The 14,275-nt window shown below is 53.1% G+C and overlaps 2 protein-coding genes across 7 annotated transcripts in view; both read right to left on the reverse strand.

The window, feature by feature from the left end:
- Positions 1–1,431: 1,431 nt before the first annotated feature.
- Positions 1,432–3,297, reverse strand: MUSTN1 (musculoskeletal, embryonic nuclear protein 1). 2 transcript variants are annotated; one of them, XM_035275819.2, is made up of 3 exons: positions 3,218–3,297; positions 1,926–2,058; positions 1,432–1,739 (listed from the first exon to the last, which is right to left on the reverse strand). In XM_035275819.2, the coding sequence occupies exons 1-3, from the start codon at positions 3,224–3,226 to the stop codon at positions 1,633–1,635; spliced, it is 249 nt and encodes an 82-aa protein (XP_035131710.1). In that variant the 5' UTR covers positions 3,227–3,297; the 3' UTR covers positions 1,432–1,632. The 2 variants fall into 2 exon arrangements, with proteins under 2 accessions (XP_035131710.1, XP_078207277.1); XM_078351151.1 differs by having other exon boundaries at positions 3,020–3,297.
- A 1,659-nt stretch (positions 3,298–4,956) lies between these two features.
- Positions 4,957–14,275, reverse strand: part of STIMATE (STIM activating enhancer) — a 63,157-nt gene continuing 53,838 nt past the window's right edge. The window contains exons 5-9 of one of the 5 annotated variants that reach the window (XR_004734621.3): positions 13,355–13,467; positions 12,243–12,320; positions 11,356–11,505; positions 10,659–10,866; positions 4,957–8,856 (exon numbers count right to left, since the gene is read on the reverse strand). Coding sequence is in view for 2 of the 5 variants with exons in the window: in XM_035275817.3 (XP_035131708.3) it covers positions 8,743–8,856; positions 11,356–11,505; positions 12,243–12,320; positions 13,355–13,467 (455 nt within the window). In the remaining 3 variants the exon portion in view is untranslated. Of the gene's footprint in view, positions 8,857–10,647; positions 10,867–11,355; positions 11,506–12,242; positions 12,321–13,354; positions 13,468–14,275 lie in introns of all 5 variants that reach the window. The other 4 variants (XR_008476738.2, XR_013527360.1, XM_035275817.3 and 1 more) reach the window with 4 other exon arrangements.

Below are 14,275 nucleotides of genomic sequence, written 5' to 3' on the forward strand. Positions count from 1 at the left end.
GGGCACTTTGCAAGGGCCTGGGTTGGGTCCTGGGCTTATTAAAGTTGAAGCACTCTGCTCGTTGTGAAGTGTGATTGAGTGAGTACATGTTACGCGCTCTGGGTGCTGCTGGGGCTCATGTTCCCTGGTGGCTCTGGGGAGTCTGTGGACAGATGGGTAAACATGAGTCACAAATGTGGCCAGGTGCCAAGTCCTGGATAAGGGAAGGAGGACAGCTCCATGACACCAGCCCTGAGGGGCCAGCTGCCTTAGGGACCTATGGGGGGCCTTGGGGCAGCCAGAGGCTGGGGAGGGTTTTCTCCACCAGTCCTGTCTCCATTAGACGCAGCAGCAGGCCTGGAACAAGGGTGTCAGAGACTGGAGCTATTTCTACAGCTGTAAAGAAGACGCTCCCCTTCCTTAGCATGACTGGCCAGAAGCCTCTCTGCGCACGTCTCCACTGCTCACCCTTTCGGCTCTGGATATGTTTGGGACAGGGGAACACACCCCTTTCAGTGTCTCGGGGAAGAGCCTACCCCAGCAAGTAGGAACCAGGCCCTTCCTCCCAGCAGGTCTGCTCCCTTGGGGCACAGAGGATGGGGCTAGCCTAGACCCAGAGCTATATAAGGAGGCCAGGCTGGCCGTTACTGTGGGGAAGGCGCTGGGCAGCTGGCTCCCCTGGTGGTGGGACAGGAGGGAATCCCAAGCAGGCTGCAGCCCTGAGCCAGACACCACAAGCCCAGGCGCTGCCAGTCTATCTCCAAAAGGAGCCGCTGTCAGCCTGTCCATGGTCTTGCCATCACAATGGGACAGGCCTCTATGTGTCTTTTAAATCTGGTGGTTCCAGGTACACGGGGGACAGACGACTGGAGAGGGAAGGGTCTTGCAGGCTGAGGATCTGGTGTTCCCATGCCGCAGGTAGCCTGGTTGGAGCAGAACATGGGAGGCTTACCCTGCTGTTTAGAAGAGACAATGGCTCAGGAAACTGACTGCCAGAGAGGAATCTTGATCTGGCTTTGTCTTAGAGGGGAGAAAAGCTGGCAAGGAGGCAGTGTGAACAAAAGTGCAAGGAGAGGGGTTTTGAGGTCCCTAGGAGCCGCAGAGCCTGGGGGTCCTTGGAGGCTTCTCAGCAGCTTCTGTGGAAGGCAGAGGGAGAAGTGGTCCCTGAGCCCCTACCCACTTCACTCTGAGCAGTGTCACAATGGCCTGCTTTATGGAACAGGCTCCAGCTCAACTCTCCTGTGGTATAAAAGCGGAAATTGAGGCTCAGAAGAATCTGGTCTGAAGTCACAGGTCAGCAGCAGGTCTCCATGTCCAAGGCAGCATGTGCAGTGGCCACAACAGCACCTGTGCTATCCCCTGGGAGCCTCCCAAATGGACATGTTCCATGATCCCACCCTGTCCTCCCCCTCAATAGCAGCCACAGCCAGGGATCAACCAACACCTTCCAACTGCTGGGGCCACTTGTGCATCCTCTTTATTGGGGCTTCAAGGTGCTGGTGCAAAGCCCTTGGCTGAAGGGCCAGGTCTGAAGGGGAGGTGGCAGCCCCAGAGACGGCAGGGGACAGGAGGCGTTCTGGCATAAAAAAAGAGTTCCTGGGAAAGGCTGCAGTTTCTGAGCATTTGGGCAGCAAGGGGAGTGGTGTGCACTTCTCAGCCGAAGACATTCTTGGCGGGTCCGGCTTTGGGCTTCTCAAAGACAGTCTCCGTGCCTGTGCGGGTGCGGCTGAACACCGATGGGGCGGCCGAGCCAGCTTGCTCTGTGGGAAGGAGGTACAGTCAGGGGCCAGCCTGGCTTCCTAATTGGGAAGGTCCCTTATGATGGGAGCACCCTTTCCTGAGCCCAGGAATGCTGAATTCTCAGAAAAGGATCCTTGACCACCTCCCCCAACCGACACACACACATGTACCCCCAGCCCAGCCCCAGCCAGTTTGAGGACACTCACCACACTCCCGCATGACCTGGTAGGTCTTGGACTTGATTTCCTGGTTCTTGGTCAGGTTTCCTCGGGCCCCCTTCAGGTCCTCCTCCTTCACAGGGGGGCGCTTCTTCTTGATGGGGGCTTCCTGAGCACCAGCCTTGGAGATCCAAAAGCCTCATCTTACTACCTGAGGCCTCAAGGTGGGGACCCCTACCTCTGTACCTTGGCCAAGACCCCTCTTCTCTGCTCACTAAACCCAAGCCTATTCAAGGCTCCACTCCTCTTCCAGAGAAAGCTTTCCCAACTATACTCCACCTGCCATGAGTCTCCCAGCTGTCTTGGTCTGACTTGCCCCTGTGCCCTTCCCCCATAGCCCAGGAGCTCCTGGGAGCAGTGGCTGCTGCAGCCTCACACTGGTGTGTCTATCTGCTTGGCCAAGCTCAGGGCTGGGCACAGTGGGGAATGGAGAAGAGGACTAGCTCTGAGGGTGAGCAATACACAATACAGCGAATTTGGTTAGTTCCAAAACCTGCTGAGTAGCAAGGTGTCCCTCAAGGATTGCCCCTCTCCCAGAAAAGCACCAGTATTTACTTTGTGTCTTTGGGAGTGAAAATGGGGTAGAAGGACTAGATACCCACAGTTACAGTCCAAAGTGGGCACCCACCCGCAGGCAACAGGAACAACCCCTCTCTCTTGGCAGACTGGTGTGTTCCTCCAGGGTGGAGGACACCCAGGCTCGGTGTTTACCCTACCCCTCAACCCCAGGAGCCTATGAATCTGAGACCTTCCTTCCTATGCCTGGGTGCAGGTGCAGGGATTCCCTCCCTCAGCCTGGGCCGGGCTGCTCAGAGCAACATGCTGTACCCCTGTACAGGATGCACCCAGCTGTGTCCCTATAGCCTCCTGTGCACACACAAACAGCTTCCTGCATATACCATACACATACAGAGACAAACCTATATGTGTAGCTACAGAGTGCATAGCTGCAGGGGCCGTAGCTACAAAGGCACAAAGCTATACACACTTAGCTACATCAGCACACACATGCACACACACACACATGAAGAGCTCTAAGCCCCCACATTTCTCTTCACTCTTCCTAACAAACCACGGAATACCACCAAAGCCACATAGAAAAGTGGTTCCCCAGGGGGGTCCACCCTGAGCTCCCGTCTCCCAGGGCTGCAGAGCCTCCAGTTCATGCTTGGGGCTCTCATGCTGTGTCTCAGCTCATGACACAGCTGCCAGAGCTCAGTGTCCAGGACTCCACCTCCACTCCCTCTGGCATCAACACAGCCTGTGCTGGGCCCTCCTACCTGGGACATGGTGGGTGTTTTATAAGTGCTGGGTCTCCGAAGGCACCTCTCTGGTAAACAGCAGCTGCTGGAAAAGATCTGAGCGGAGCCCAGCCTTCTGGAACTTATATAGCCTGCTTGCTTGTCCGGGAGTCACTGCCCCTCCTCTGACAGGCTCCCTGATGATTCAGGTCGGCAGGGTTGCTGGCTTCAGAGTTTATTCTCGGAGATGAGAGGGACTCCGAGTACTGCTGTCTGGGGGTTGCAGCCCTGGGGAAAACAAATGGCTGCAGAGACCCTATGCCCGCTGGGACAGCTGCTTGATTTGCTGGGGGAGGTGCTGGCACTGGCGGACTTGCTGTGTGTTTACGGATGTGGGTCCTGGAATGTGTGACATCTGAGTTGTTCCTCTGCAAGCGCTCATCCCAGTGTGTGGTGGGTGTGGGGTGCCCCTGAGGAAACAGAAGGCCCTAGCCAGGTTGGACTGCTCTGAGCTTGTTTTTCTTTCTCTTCCGTCTCTCCTCCTGGATTCCAGTGGAAAGAGATTTTCCATGCCTGCATGGTGGCAGAGCAGGAGCTTTCCGTGTCAGCTGCATTTGCTCATGGTGAGCTCACTGGGCCCTCACAGCAAACTCAGAGAGAGGGGCTACCACAGGTTAGCAGGTGGAGAAGCTGAGGCCAAGGGGAGCCTGGGGAGTTGCTCGTGCTTTTGCTGATGTCTTTGTCCTCTGTCTTATCCCAAGTGCAAGTTCAGTTAAGTGGGGAGTAAGGGGTCTGAAAAGGACAAGGGAGGAAACCACGCTCGATGGTCAGAGCACTGATGAGACAGAGGCAGGAAACAGGCTCAGGCTTAGGCCTCTGACTAGGTGAGGCCACCGCAGCGGGGCTGGCCTGCAGGACAGTTTCAGTTGCTCAAAGAGGGTGAAGGAGAGTGCAGCCCACTCCAGGTATTGAGCTGCAGAGACAAGAACAGGCCCAAAGGCTCCCCCTGAAGGTCACTTAGCTCTCCTCTGCTAGAAGCTCTCATGCATCTCTTTGCAAGGGGAAGATACCCCAGGGCACAGGACACAATCCTAAGCCTGGGGTGGGTGTGGGGAACAGATGTGTGTAGGTGGTCAGGGCCCTCCCAGTGAGATCAGACCTATCCAAGTCCTTTTCAGTCTATGATAGAGACTATTTTCATCCTTGAAAGATCCAGGCAGATGGAACCCAATCAGGAACTGACATTTCGTTATCCCAAATGCCACTCCACAGCTGTCATACTTTGAACCCCACCCCAATCCCCATCCTGCCATCCTGGCTCCAGGAGGCCAACATGAGGACTGCCAGGCTTGATCTGAGACAAGTGCTGACATGAGGAATGCCCAGGATATGGAACATGAGCCAAGAGGCAGCCGGGGGCAGACCAGGCCTCATGGGGGCCTTCCACCGGCTCTGGGGGTGCATGGCACCTAATGCTGCGGCTCTGCCCAGGTACCCACCTTCCAGCCCTGAAGCCTCAGGGATGAGGATGTGGACTGCTCACTGCTTCTCAGACGACTTGCTTTAATTCTCACTAGCGAGGAAGTGGAAATGGCAAGAGCATGTTTGTTTTTTTCCTGGGCGGATGCTGGCTTCCACTTCTGCCATGAGGCTTTGTAAGGTTCCTTCTCACTCTGGTCCCTGGGGAGAACCTTCTAATTCACAGGGGAATCGTTTGTGACCCTGCAACACTGTTTCAACTCCAGAGAACACACAACCAACAACCACAAATGTGATGGTTTCTTTTTTAAAAAACTGTAATAAGATGCCAAACTTTATTGTAAACCATTTTACAATGTAAGTACTTCATCTTCCCTTTCATTTCAAAAACATGTTTCTACGAATCCTAACACCACTGATTAAATACCCCCACTGGATGGCAGCTAAAGTGGGCCATGGTTTTGCTCGCATAAGCCTGACTTCTAACAAACTTCAGGAAAAGAAAAATCAAATTTAAAACAACCCAACCAACCAACCATCCACCTGGGAGCTCAAGGTGCTTGTGGCAAATTAGACCATAAGTCCGTTACCAAAGCCAAGCCCCTCAGAGCTGCCAGTTTTACAAAGTGAAACAGACAGCTCTGTACTCTTAGCTACAAGCGTGTGAAACTTCTAAAAGCCAGCCTCACACTCTACAAGGCAGCTGCTCTGGCTGGCGGGAAGTTCCGAGCACTGCCTATCTTAGCCTGGCTGTGAAAAGGCCAGTGAACTGAAGTCTGGAGGGCAGAGTGGGCTGCCGGCTGGGTGCTGCTCCCTCCAGGGCTCTGAGGCAGCCTTTGAACATCAACTTGGGGCTACAACCTCCAGGCTTACACTGCCTAGAGGAAGCCACAGCTTGGATTTGAACCTTTTAATATTTTCCCTGAAGAAACAGGCATGACAGGTAACATTAACCCATGACTCCCTGTTGCCAGGGAGGGCACAAGCTAAAGCTTGAGAGGCCACAGAGCCTCCTTTTGCATGTGTTAAAGCCAAGTGGACCAAGAAGCCACCATCACCTGGGCTCACCAATATCCCCTCTCTTGCCATTGTCAACATCCCTCTGACAGCAAAAGGAAATCACAGTACCAACCACCTCTTCCCTTCAGATATGGCAGTTCTACCTCATTAGTTTATTTCCTCTTTGTTCATGACCTTGGCTTGCATGGTTCCATCACAGCTGGCTTGGCTGAGGTCCAGATTTGGACACATTGGATTGATAGTACACAACATCCAGCCAACGTCTCATCATTTCTCAAGCACGGTGATGGATGCCATGTGGCCAGGTGAAGAGCTGCACCTCGTAAGGCACCTTGGAGCAGGTGGTGAGGAAGCTCATCCCAGGGAGGGAGGGCAGCTCGGGAGGAAGTCCTGACCACGGCCCTCTGATCTGCTCTCATGGGATGGTGCACCACGGAAGAGCCCCCAATGATGGCAGGAGGCACTCCTGGGAATACAGACTTATATGTATGTACATGTGTGTACACACACACACACACACACACACGAGGAGGGGAAGACCAAACATGAGATGCCACACTGTCCAGGCCACATACCAAGAGGTGCCCTTTGGTCAGACACCCTATTAGACCCCTGTCCCCTGGTCAGCCATCTACACTGGCTGCAGCTCAGAGACTAAAGCCCTTTCTGAAAATCAGGATACAGGGGAAAACCATCACTCACCAGCTACCTCTTTATTCCCCAAACCCACTGCTCACTGGGAAGTGGGCCGAGCCTTCAGATGAGATGATCTGAGGTCTACATAACCCAGAGTTTGTTTTACAGCTTTCACAGATTATGGCTCTCCTATTCCCTGCCCTGTTTGAAAACATTAGGAGCTCAAGACTGAAAATGAAGCTCTGATTCTGAGCTCCAGGAAGGCAGAAGAAACAGCTGCAGGCACAGGTTGTTCAAACCAAAATGAAACAGGAGGGGAGGGATTAGAACTGAGTCAGTGATGCCTTGAGGGAATGACTGTCCTGCCAGGAACATGAGTCCTGGTCTCCCCAAATTCGACTCAGAATGGCCTGGTTCCAGCCACTCTTTCCCACTAGAGAGCGGGTAGGGAAATACCGGCTACCATAGCTGTGGGATGGGAGGGAGCACAGAGTCATTTTGAACAGAAACGACACAAGACCCCAGGCGGACTCCAATTTCAGGCACTGCCAGGCCTACTGGCCAAGAGGCCCACACTGGCAAAGTTGCCTCCTACTGCAGTTACAGTCCCCTGCAGTCTCAGCACCCTGGCTCTGCACTCCTGGTGGAAGATGGGCTGAGAAGGCCTTCCTAATGCTAGCCTCCAAGTCCAGGACAGGCAGGACTCTGAGAGGCAGAGGGTAGTCCCCGGGTACCTGGTTTAACAGCTGGGCTCACTCTCCACAATTCAAATCCAATGTGCTTAAGTGGAACACATATTCATGCAGGTCTAAAGGGAAGGTTCTAAGTAAAGTAGCCTCCTCTGCACTTGTCTCACTTAAATTCCAGGCTGTCTCCCTTCTAGCTCACACCTTAGCACTGTGGCTTCCTGTTCCTAACCATCCATGGCTGCCTCTGAGCTTGACAAACTATGAGGAGCACCCCTACCTTGCTGCTTGCACAGCAGGGAAATTGCTGGGGTCAGCCCATTTCACAATAATCAGCAAACTCCCAAAGCCACAGGGGCCTGTGGCCATGCTGAGGAGCAGGGGCCATGCTACAGGGAGGGGACATGGCCTAGAAGCACCTTGCCCTGCCTGTGGTTTAGAGAGTGAGCTCTCTCACCCCTACCTGCCTTAGCCACCTCAGCTTTGGAGGGTGTGGAAAATAGGATCACTTTGTGAGGCAGATGTTCTCCAGAACACTATACAAAACAGATGACACTTGGAATGACAGGTACCAGGGTAGCATAAGAGGAGGTTCCTGGCGCTGCGTCCAGAGGCTGGCTCTGAAGGCTGCAGCAACAGGGGCTGAGAGGCCAAGACCATTTTAAACCATGATGGGAGGCTCTGCAGAGACTCCTCTTCTGCACAGGAGTCTGCTAGTCTTGAGTCCTCTGGACACAAAGATCTCTTAGCTAAGCTCCTTTCTTGGTCAAGTTTAACCAAGACCTTCTAATCTGCCAGCAGAACACTAGAGCTCATTGGCCCTGGGCAGCGCCCTTCCTGTTTCACACACTCTGCAGCTCCTGGATCTGCATCGAGACCAGCAGCGCCAAGCTTGGGTCTGACCTTCACAGAAGCACTGGGTTTGTGATTCCCGAGAAGGGCCATCCTCCTTCCCTCCCCAATCATCTGTCTCATCTTATCGCAGGGCATCACCAAACTATATTTCAAATAAAAAACTCCCAACCTTTCCCTCCTGCCAGCCCACACCCCGTGAAAGGCAAACAAACCCATTTCTTTGGGAATTAAGAAGTTTTTAAATACAATAGTATGAAAATATAACTTAAAAATATAAAAGTCAAACAGCATATGGAAGACTTAAAAATCTCTGTTTTGCCCATTAGTCCCATAAGTACTTTGTAGGAAATAAACATACCCCCAACCCAGTAACACTGTCACAGCTCGTAAAACCAGCTTCAGAAATCAATAGTTACAAAAGCCATTCCAAGTAAGAAAGCATTCCAGTTCCAACTTGGTCAATGAGTCACTTTTAGCCTGAAGGCGTTCCGAGTTGCACTGCCCCAGCCGCGGTGAGGGGACCCATCCACGGCCTGTGTGCCTGTGCTTCCTTCTAGCTTGCCACCTGGTTGGACACAGGGCAGGGCCTCGGGTAGCTCCCAACACTGTCTGGGACAACAAACACAACTCCTTCCTTGCATATTTGGTCAGTGTTTGTAGTGCAACTGAATGGGGACCTCCAGCCACCCGTGGCCCCCTCGGGCACTGGCTCCTCTTCCCTCTTTTTAAGTCACAGTAGTAGTCTGGGGCAGGCGAGAGCGGGCAGAGACAGCAAGAGGAGCAGAGGTAGAAAGGAAGGGCAGAGGGGGGAAGGAACGACGCTGCAGGATGACCTCTGCACACTGGCAGCTGGCAGGGCCCTCCTGTCACCCTCAGCATGGGAATGTGTCATACAGGCAGCCCGAAACGGTGCTTCTTTTTCTTCACAGGCTTGAGGGGGGTCAGTCTGCGGAGGTCCTCCTCGTCGGACTCCTCCATCTCGTCATCCGCTGAGATCAGGATCTGAGGCAGTGCAGAGGCAGGGCCTGAGTAACCACCAGCAGGGCCTTCTTCATTTCCCCTCCCTGGACCCTGGGCCCTTCAAGTCTCACGTTTTTCTTTTCTTTTCTTTTTGACAGAGTATCACTCTGTCGCCCAGGCTGGAGTGCAATGGCACGATCTCATCTCACTGCAACCTCCGCCTCCCGGGTTCAAGTGATTCTCCTGCCTCAGCCTCCTGCCTCAGCCTCCTGAGTAGCTGGGATTAAAGGGGTGTGCCACCATGCCCAGTTAATTTTTTCTTTTGTACTTTTAGTAGACACAGGGTTTCACCATGTTGGCCAGGCTGGTCTCGAACTGCTGACCTGAAGTGATCCACCTGCTTCGGCCTCCCAAAGCGCTGGGATCACAGGCATGAGCCACTGTGCCTGGCCAAGTCTCACATTTCTAAGACAGTGAGGGGAAGCTCCCTGTATTCAATGAGATATGCTAGCATCCACAGGCCATGTTCACTCCAGGGACACTCATGGGCTACTGAAGCCAGCACAGAGTCGACAGACCCCTCCTCTGCTAATACTCCCCACTTCTCTGTCGATCTCCAGGGGAACTGACCCCCACCAGGGCAAACTCAGCAGGGATCTGCAGCCTAAGGTCACCCTGGCTAAAAAAGCTCAACCATGACACATGGAGTCCTTGAAGTTGCCTTAAATACTGCAGAGGCAGACTGAAAAACTTTTTTTTTTTTTTTTGAGACAGAGTTTCGCTCTTGTTACCCAAGCTGGAGTGCAATGGTGCGATCCTGGCTCACCGCAACCTCCGCCTCCTGGGTTCAGGCAATTCTCCTGCCTCAGCCTCCTGAGTAGCTGGGATTACAGGCACACGCCACCATGCCCAGCTAATTTCTTGTATTTTTAGTAGAGACGGGGTTTCACCAAGTTGACCAGGATGGTCTCGATCTCGACCTCATGATCCACCCACCTCGGCCTCCCAAAGAGCTGGGATTACAGGCGTGAGCCACCGCGCCCAGCAAAAAGCTTCTTTCAAAAGGAAGAGAAAACATCTGTGGGCTGGGGGAGTCCAGTGTGGCTGCTCTGAACCAGCTCTGTAACTGCTGAAAACAAATAGCGGCACTTTGCTGTCCTAAGCCCCTGGAATGACTCAGCCACGAAGCTGAGGCAAACACACTCACCCCCCACCCACCCACCTGGCTCCTCAGATCTCTGAATACCAGGGAAAGGTTGGAACAGCTTATGTCACGATCAGGAGGTTCAAAGACCACCTGTGAAGGGAAACACCAACTCCTTCTATTCTAGGGCAGGGTAGGCAGTCTCACCCCCTCTTCCCTGCACTGCTCCTCTGCGGGGCTTCCTGCCTCGTCTCGGTCCCAGCCCCCACACTCCCACTGCTCCCACCGCCTGTATGAGCACATCCTATGCCACAGCCTGGATCACACAGCATCGCCCATCTAGCTCAGCCTGTATCTCACTTCTTGCCTATGCTCCAGAATACACGCCACAGTGCATTTCACATTACAGCCCAGACAGCAAACCATGTGACTGTGAATGCTTGTCAGCTGCTGCTTCTCCCTTTAACACTGTCTGCCACTCACCTAATGTTCACCAAGCTCTTGAATGACAGGTGCTGGCCAGATTCTAGGGACAAACACCTAGAGAAGACATGGCTTCCCCTCTGTCCTACTCATCTATTCATCTTCTGAAACTCCCTCCAGGCTGGCCCAGGGCACTCGCTGGGTTCTGTCTATGCCCCAACCTCAGAACACATTACAGTGTCATGACAAGCTACTTATGCATCCACCTGCACCTCACCAGCACATCTTTAGGCCTCTCGGGGAAAATGTTCATCTCAGCTTTTCTGCAGCTTCCACCTGCACAGTGCTCTCTGCCTCAGGAGCTTCCCAGGCCTTCCATGAGCTGGCCCTGCATGCAGATGTGGGGTGAGCACCGCAGGGCCGCCAGAACACATATCCTGGCCTCGGTGCCGCTAAGGACCACTGTTCTTCCCTGATGTCCAAACCTTTGAATTCAGAAGACCAGAAAATAAGGGGAAATGAGGTTCCTTCTACAAGAGCTGGCTACCCCTGTATTTTAGATGTTTCCAGCTATTTTATCCAGCACTTCCCTTGCTCTTTGGTGGTGGGCAGAGATTAAAATACCCTACTACTTGAAGGTCAACCGTTAGGCCCATGATGGTCCTCGTCAGCTCACCAAATGAGGCAGCACCTCCCTCTCCTGTCTGCTCCACTGATGGAGGGACTGTCACAGGCAAGTCACCCCCATCTGTTCTGCCCTCCTGCTCTAGGCAGGCCCAAGGGACAGCAGGAATGGATCCTGGCTGGACAGAGCCGTCTATTCCTTGCTCATCTCCGGCTTTGCCTCTTCTCCTGCCCTCTGGTGGCACTGTGACTCAGCACTCAAGGGAAGACCAAACGTAAACACGAGACCAGAGACCCCCTTGAGCCAGTGGTGCACCGGTTTGGCCCTCGGAGAGTTGGGAAGGCCCTACCTCAGACTCAGACTCCTCATGGGATGCGGCCCTCCGGTAGCGGACCTTGCTCCCATTCCTCGAGTCCTGGTTGGCTCCCCTTTCTTCTAGCTTAGCTTTCGTCTTCCCCTTTCTCATGAGGAAATTGTCGACTACCCAAAACATCAAGGCCTGCGGGAAGGAAAAGTGCAGGTTACTTTGGGATAAACCATTTCAAAGCAGAGCTGAGCAGCCCCTATCCACCCACTCCCATTCCAGGTTATAAGAGCCAGAACTATGGAAAGAAAACCCCAATCCAATTGCCCTGCTATCTCCCAAAGCTTAGAAAGAGATTCCCAGTCTCCACTTTCTCCAGTTGAGTTTTCTGATGAGTGTGTGCAAGGAATGTGCCCTGAGGGGTTTCTGTTGTGGTAAATGGGGGGACAGCCTGTTTGGGGCCTGGAAGCAAGGCCTCTGGACACCTGTTCTGGGCCCCTCCCACAGACTGCGTGTGCGTGGCCGGCACACTTTGCCATAATCTGTTTGTCCCAGCTTCCCTCACCACTTCTGCTTCCTAACTTCTAGCCATTGTGCTCAGGAGCTTCTCAAGATCTGTGGTCAGGAATGAATGATGGGCACGTTTGAAATGATCCCGACATAGAGGCTGGTGCTATACAAGGGCTTCTTGATGGGAGGCGCTGTGGCAGGGAGGGCAAGACAACTTCTAGGCTCCTCCATCTTGGACGGGGGCCCTGCCTTTTAACAGAGTAATCCCGCCATTTCCAGGTCTGGGGGTGGGAGAGGTGGCAAATGGTCACACAGAAAGACCTGAGGGCTACAAGGTGAGCTTTCTGTCAAACTCAGAACTTTGGACAGGAACTCTGGCAGGCAGGGAGCAAACTGGGGTGAAAATGCAACATGGCACTGACGTTGACAAAGAAGGGGACAATCAGCATGACGATGGCCAGCTTCAAGTCTGGGTTTTCAATGGGATTCAACAGGGCCACCTGTAAAGAGAAGCAGACTCAGTGAGGTACGGAGAGGCCACTGAGAATGTGCCTGGGGTGGGTGGGTGGTATCCACAGGCCCTGAGGGAGCCTTAGCTTAGACGCTTCCCCCACAGCCCAATGGGAGCAGCACTTCATGCCCAGGGCTGCAGAGTTCCCAGATGAGACTGTCCACAAGGAACCCCTGGAGTTCACATTGAGCAGCTGGTGCTTTGGCAGCTTTCCTTCAGTGTGGACTTGCAAAGAGCATTGGGCATACAGCCTTGGAGCCAGAGCAAAGCAGTGTCCACCGGGAGAGTGGAGTGTGGGCTTCAGGAGGCTGGAGGGGTGAACACAGTGGATGCTCATTACAGACACTAGCAATGAGGCCCCAGACCACTTTCTAACAGAAATCCTGCACCCTAACCACCCCAAAAACACAACAGCTCTGAAAAGCCTTGGCTTATTTTCTTAAATAAAATTCAGCCACAAATAAAACCCAAAGGAGGCCAAGCTCTGAGCCACTTGTTCTCAAAGGCTTCCAGCTGGTCTCATATGGGCATGTGGAGATGAGGAGTGGGGGGTTTAATCTACACAGAACTGGGGTCAAAGGGCAGAGGCCAGGGTCGGGGAGCCCATGGGTTGGCCAGGAGATCACCACCTTGATGGTCACAGACTGTGGAAGCTGCCCATGGCACCAAATGGCTTAAACTACCAGCCAAGAGAGGTGTGTGACAGGACATTTGCCAATGTAGAAACATGTATGGTTGCAAGGCCTAAAAACCAACATTAGACGGTAGGCAACCCGAGGGCAGGGACTGTAATTCATTAGTTTTATACATCCCAAGGCTTCATCTAGAACAGACATTTGAAGTGGACTGATGCTAAGAATGACAAGCCCTTTGGAGTAGCTGCCACATCAGACCAAACCCAGGACACATTCACAGAGGTAAAACAGAAGTTTGGTTTTCTTAGAGTTGGTGTGTGTGGGTGATGGGAGGAAGTGCTGCTTGCTCAGTGTGGCAAGGAGCTGCTAACACAGGGACGAAGCAAACCTTTTTCCACTGTAGTATTAGGAGGACGATGAAGACGACAGATTTTTCAAAAACCATGATCACGATGTAAAGAGCGCACTGCCCGACCCAGGCTCCACACTGCAGAGGGTCTCCTGCAGGGACAGGCGGGTGCTTAGTCACATGGGGCCCAGGCATCCGAGTGAGACATTGCCGCCACCCTACTCTCCCAGACGCACCCCAGAACCCTGGCTCTAAGGGTACTTTATGAGCCCCCAAAGCCCAAAAGATTAGCTCATCCTTAACAGACAAATGCAGTGTTTTAAATAAAATCAGAGAATCCCTTATTTGAAGATACTAAAATGGCCTTTAAGAGATTCTAAGACAGAATTAAAAAAGCACTAAAGTTAGGAAGTACTCATTGCTGAAGTTTAGAAAAGCTGTTCTTTCTGCTTGCTGGCAGCAGAAGCTGTATGAAGCAAGACTGCTATTCTTATCCATTGTTGATTTTTCCAGTGACGTTGGGGCTGCCCCTCCCTTTTCTGTCCATGAGCGGACTGATGTTTGTGGATGATGAAGCAGGACCCAGCCACTTTGTCTCCCATCTCCCCACCTCCCATCCCTTATCCCACTCCCTGGGCTGTCCCTGATGCCTCAGCCTTAAGAGAAGGAACGTGACTCTGGAAGAATTCAGACTCTGACTGTCCAGCATGGGTCACCCCAAACACCTTGGCCAGGGAAAAGGAAGAGAGAAACTCTTGAGCCAAGGAGGTGGGAGGGATGGGCCAGGGCCCAGGGCTGTGACAAAGGTCCACCTGGGACCCCTTCAGTCACCATGCTTGAGTAACCAAGGGACCTAATAGTGGAAGATGGGGGACGTGCAGGCCCTGGAGTAACTCCAGGACGTTTTGAAAAGGACTTGACAAAGAGAAGACCAGCCTCTTCAGGGAATGATCCTGTGAC

The sequence above is a fragment of the Callithrix jacchus genome, chromosome 15 (genome assembly GCF_049354715.1).
Source record: "Callithrix jacchus isolate 240 chromosome 15, calJac240_pri, whole genome shotgun sequence".
Classification (NCBI taxonomy): Eukaryota; Metazoa; Chordata; class Mammalia; order Primates; family Cebidae; genus Callithrix; species Callithrix jacchus.

Bases quoted from the DNA above. Each gene is read 5' to 3' on its own strand.
- MUSTN1 (XM_078351151.1), bottom strand. From the start codon at position 3,226: ATGTCCCAGGTAGGAGGGCCCAGCACAGGCTGTGTTGATGCCAGAGGG. The intron at 2,059-3,019 runs GTATTCCGTGGT...TGGATCTCCAAG, and splicing joins TTTTCTATGTGGCTTTGGTG to GCTGGTGCTCAGGAAGCCCC. The intron at 1,740-1,925 runs GTGAGTGTCCTC...TCCTTCCCACAG, and splicing joins CCAGGTCATGCGGGAGTGTG to AGCAAGCTGGCTCGGCCGCC.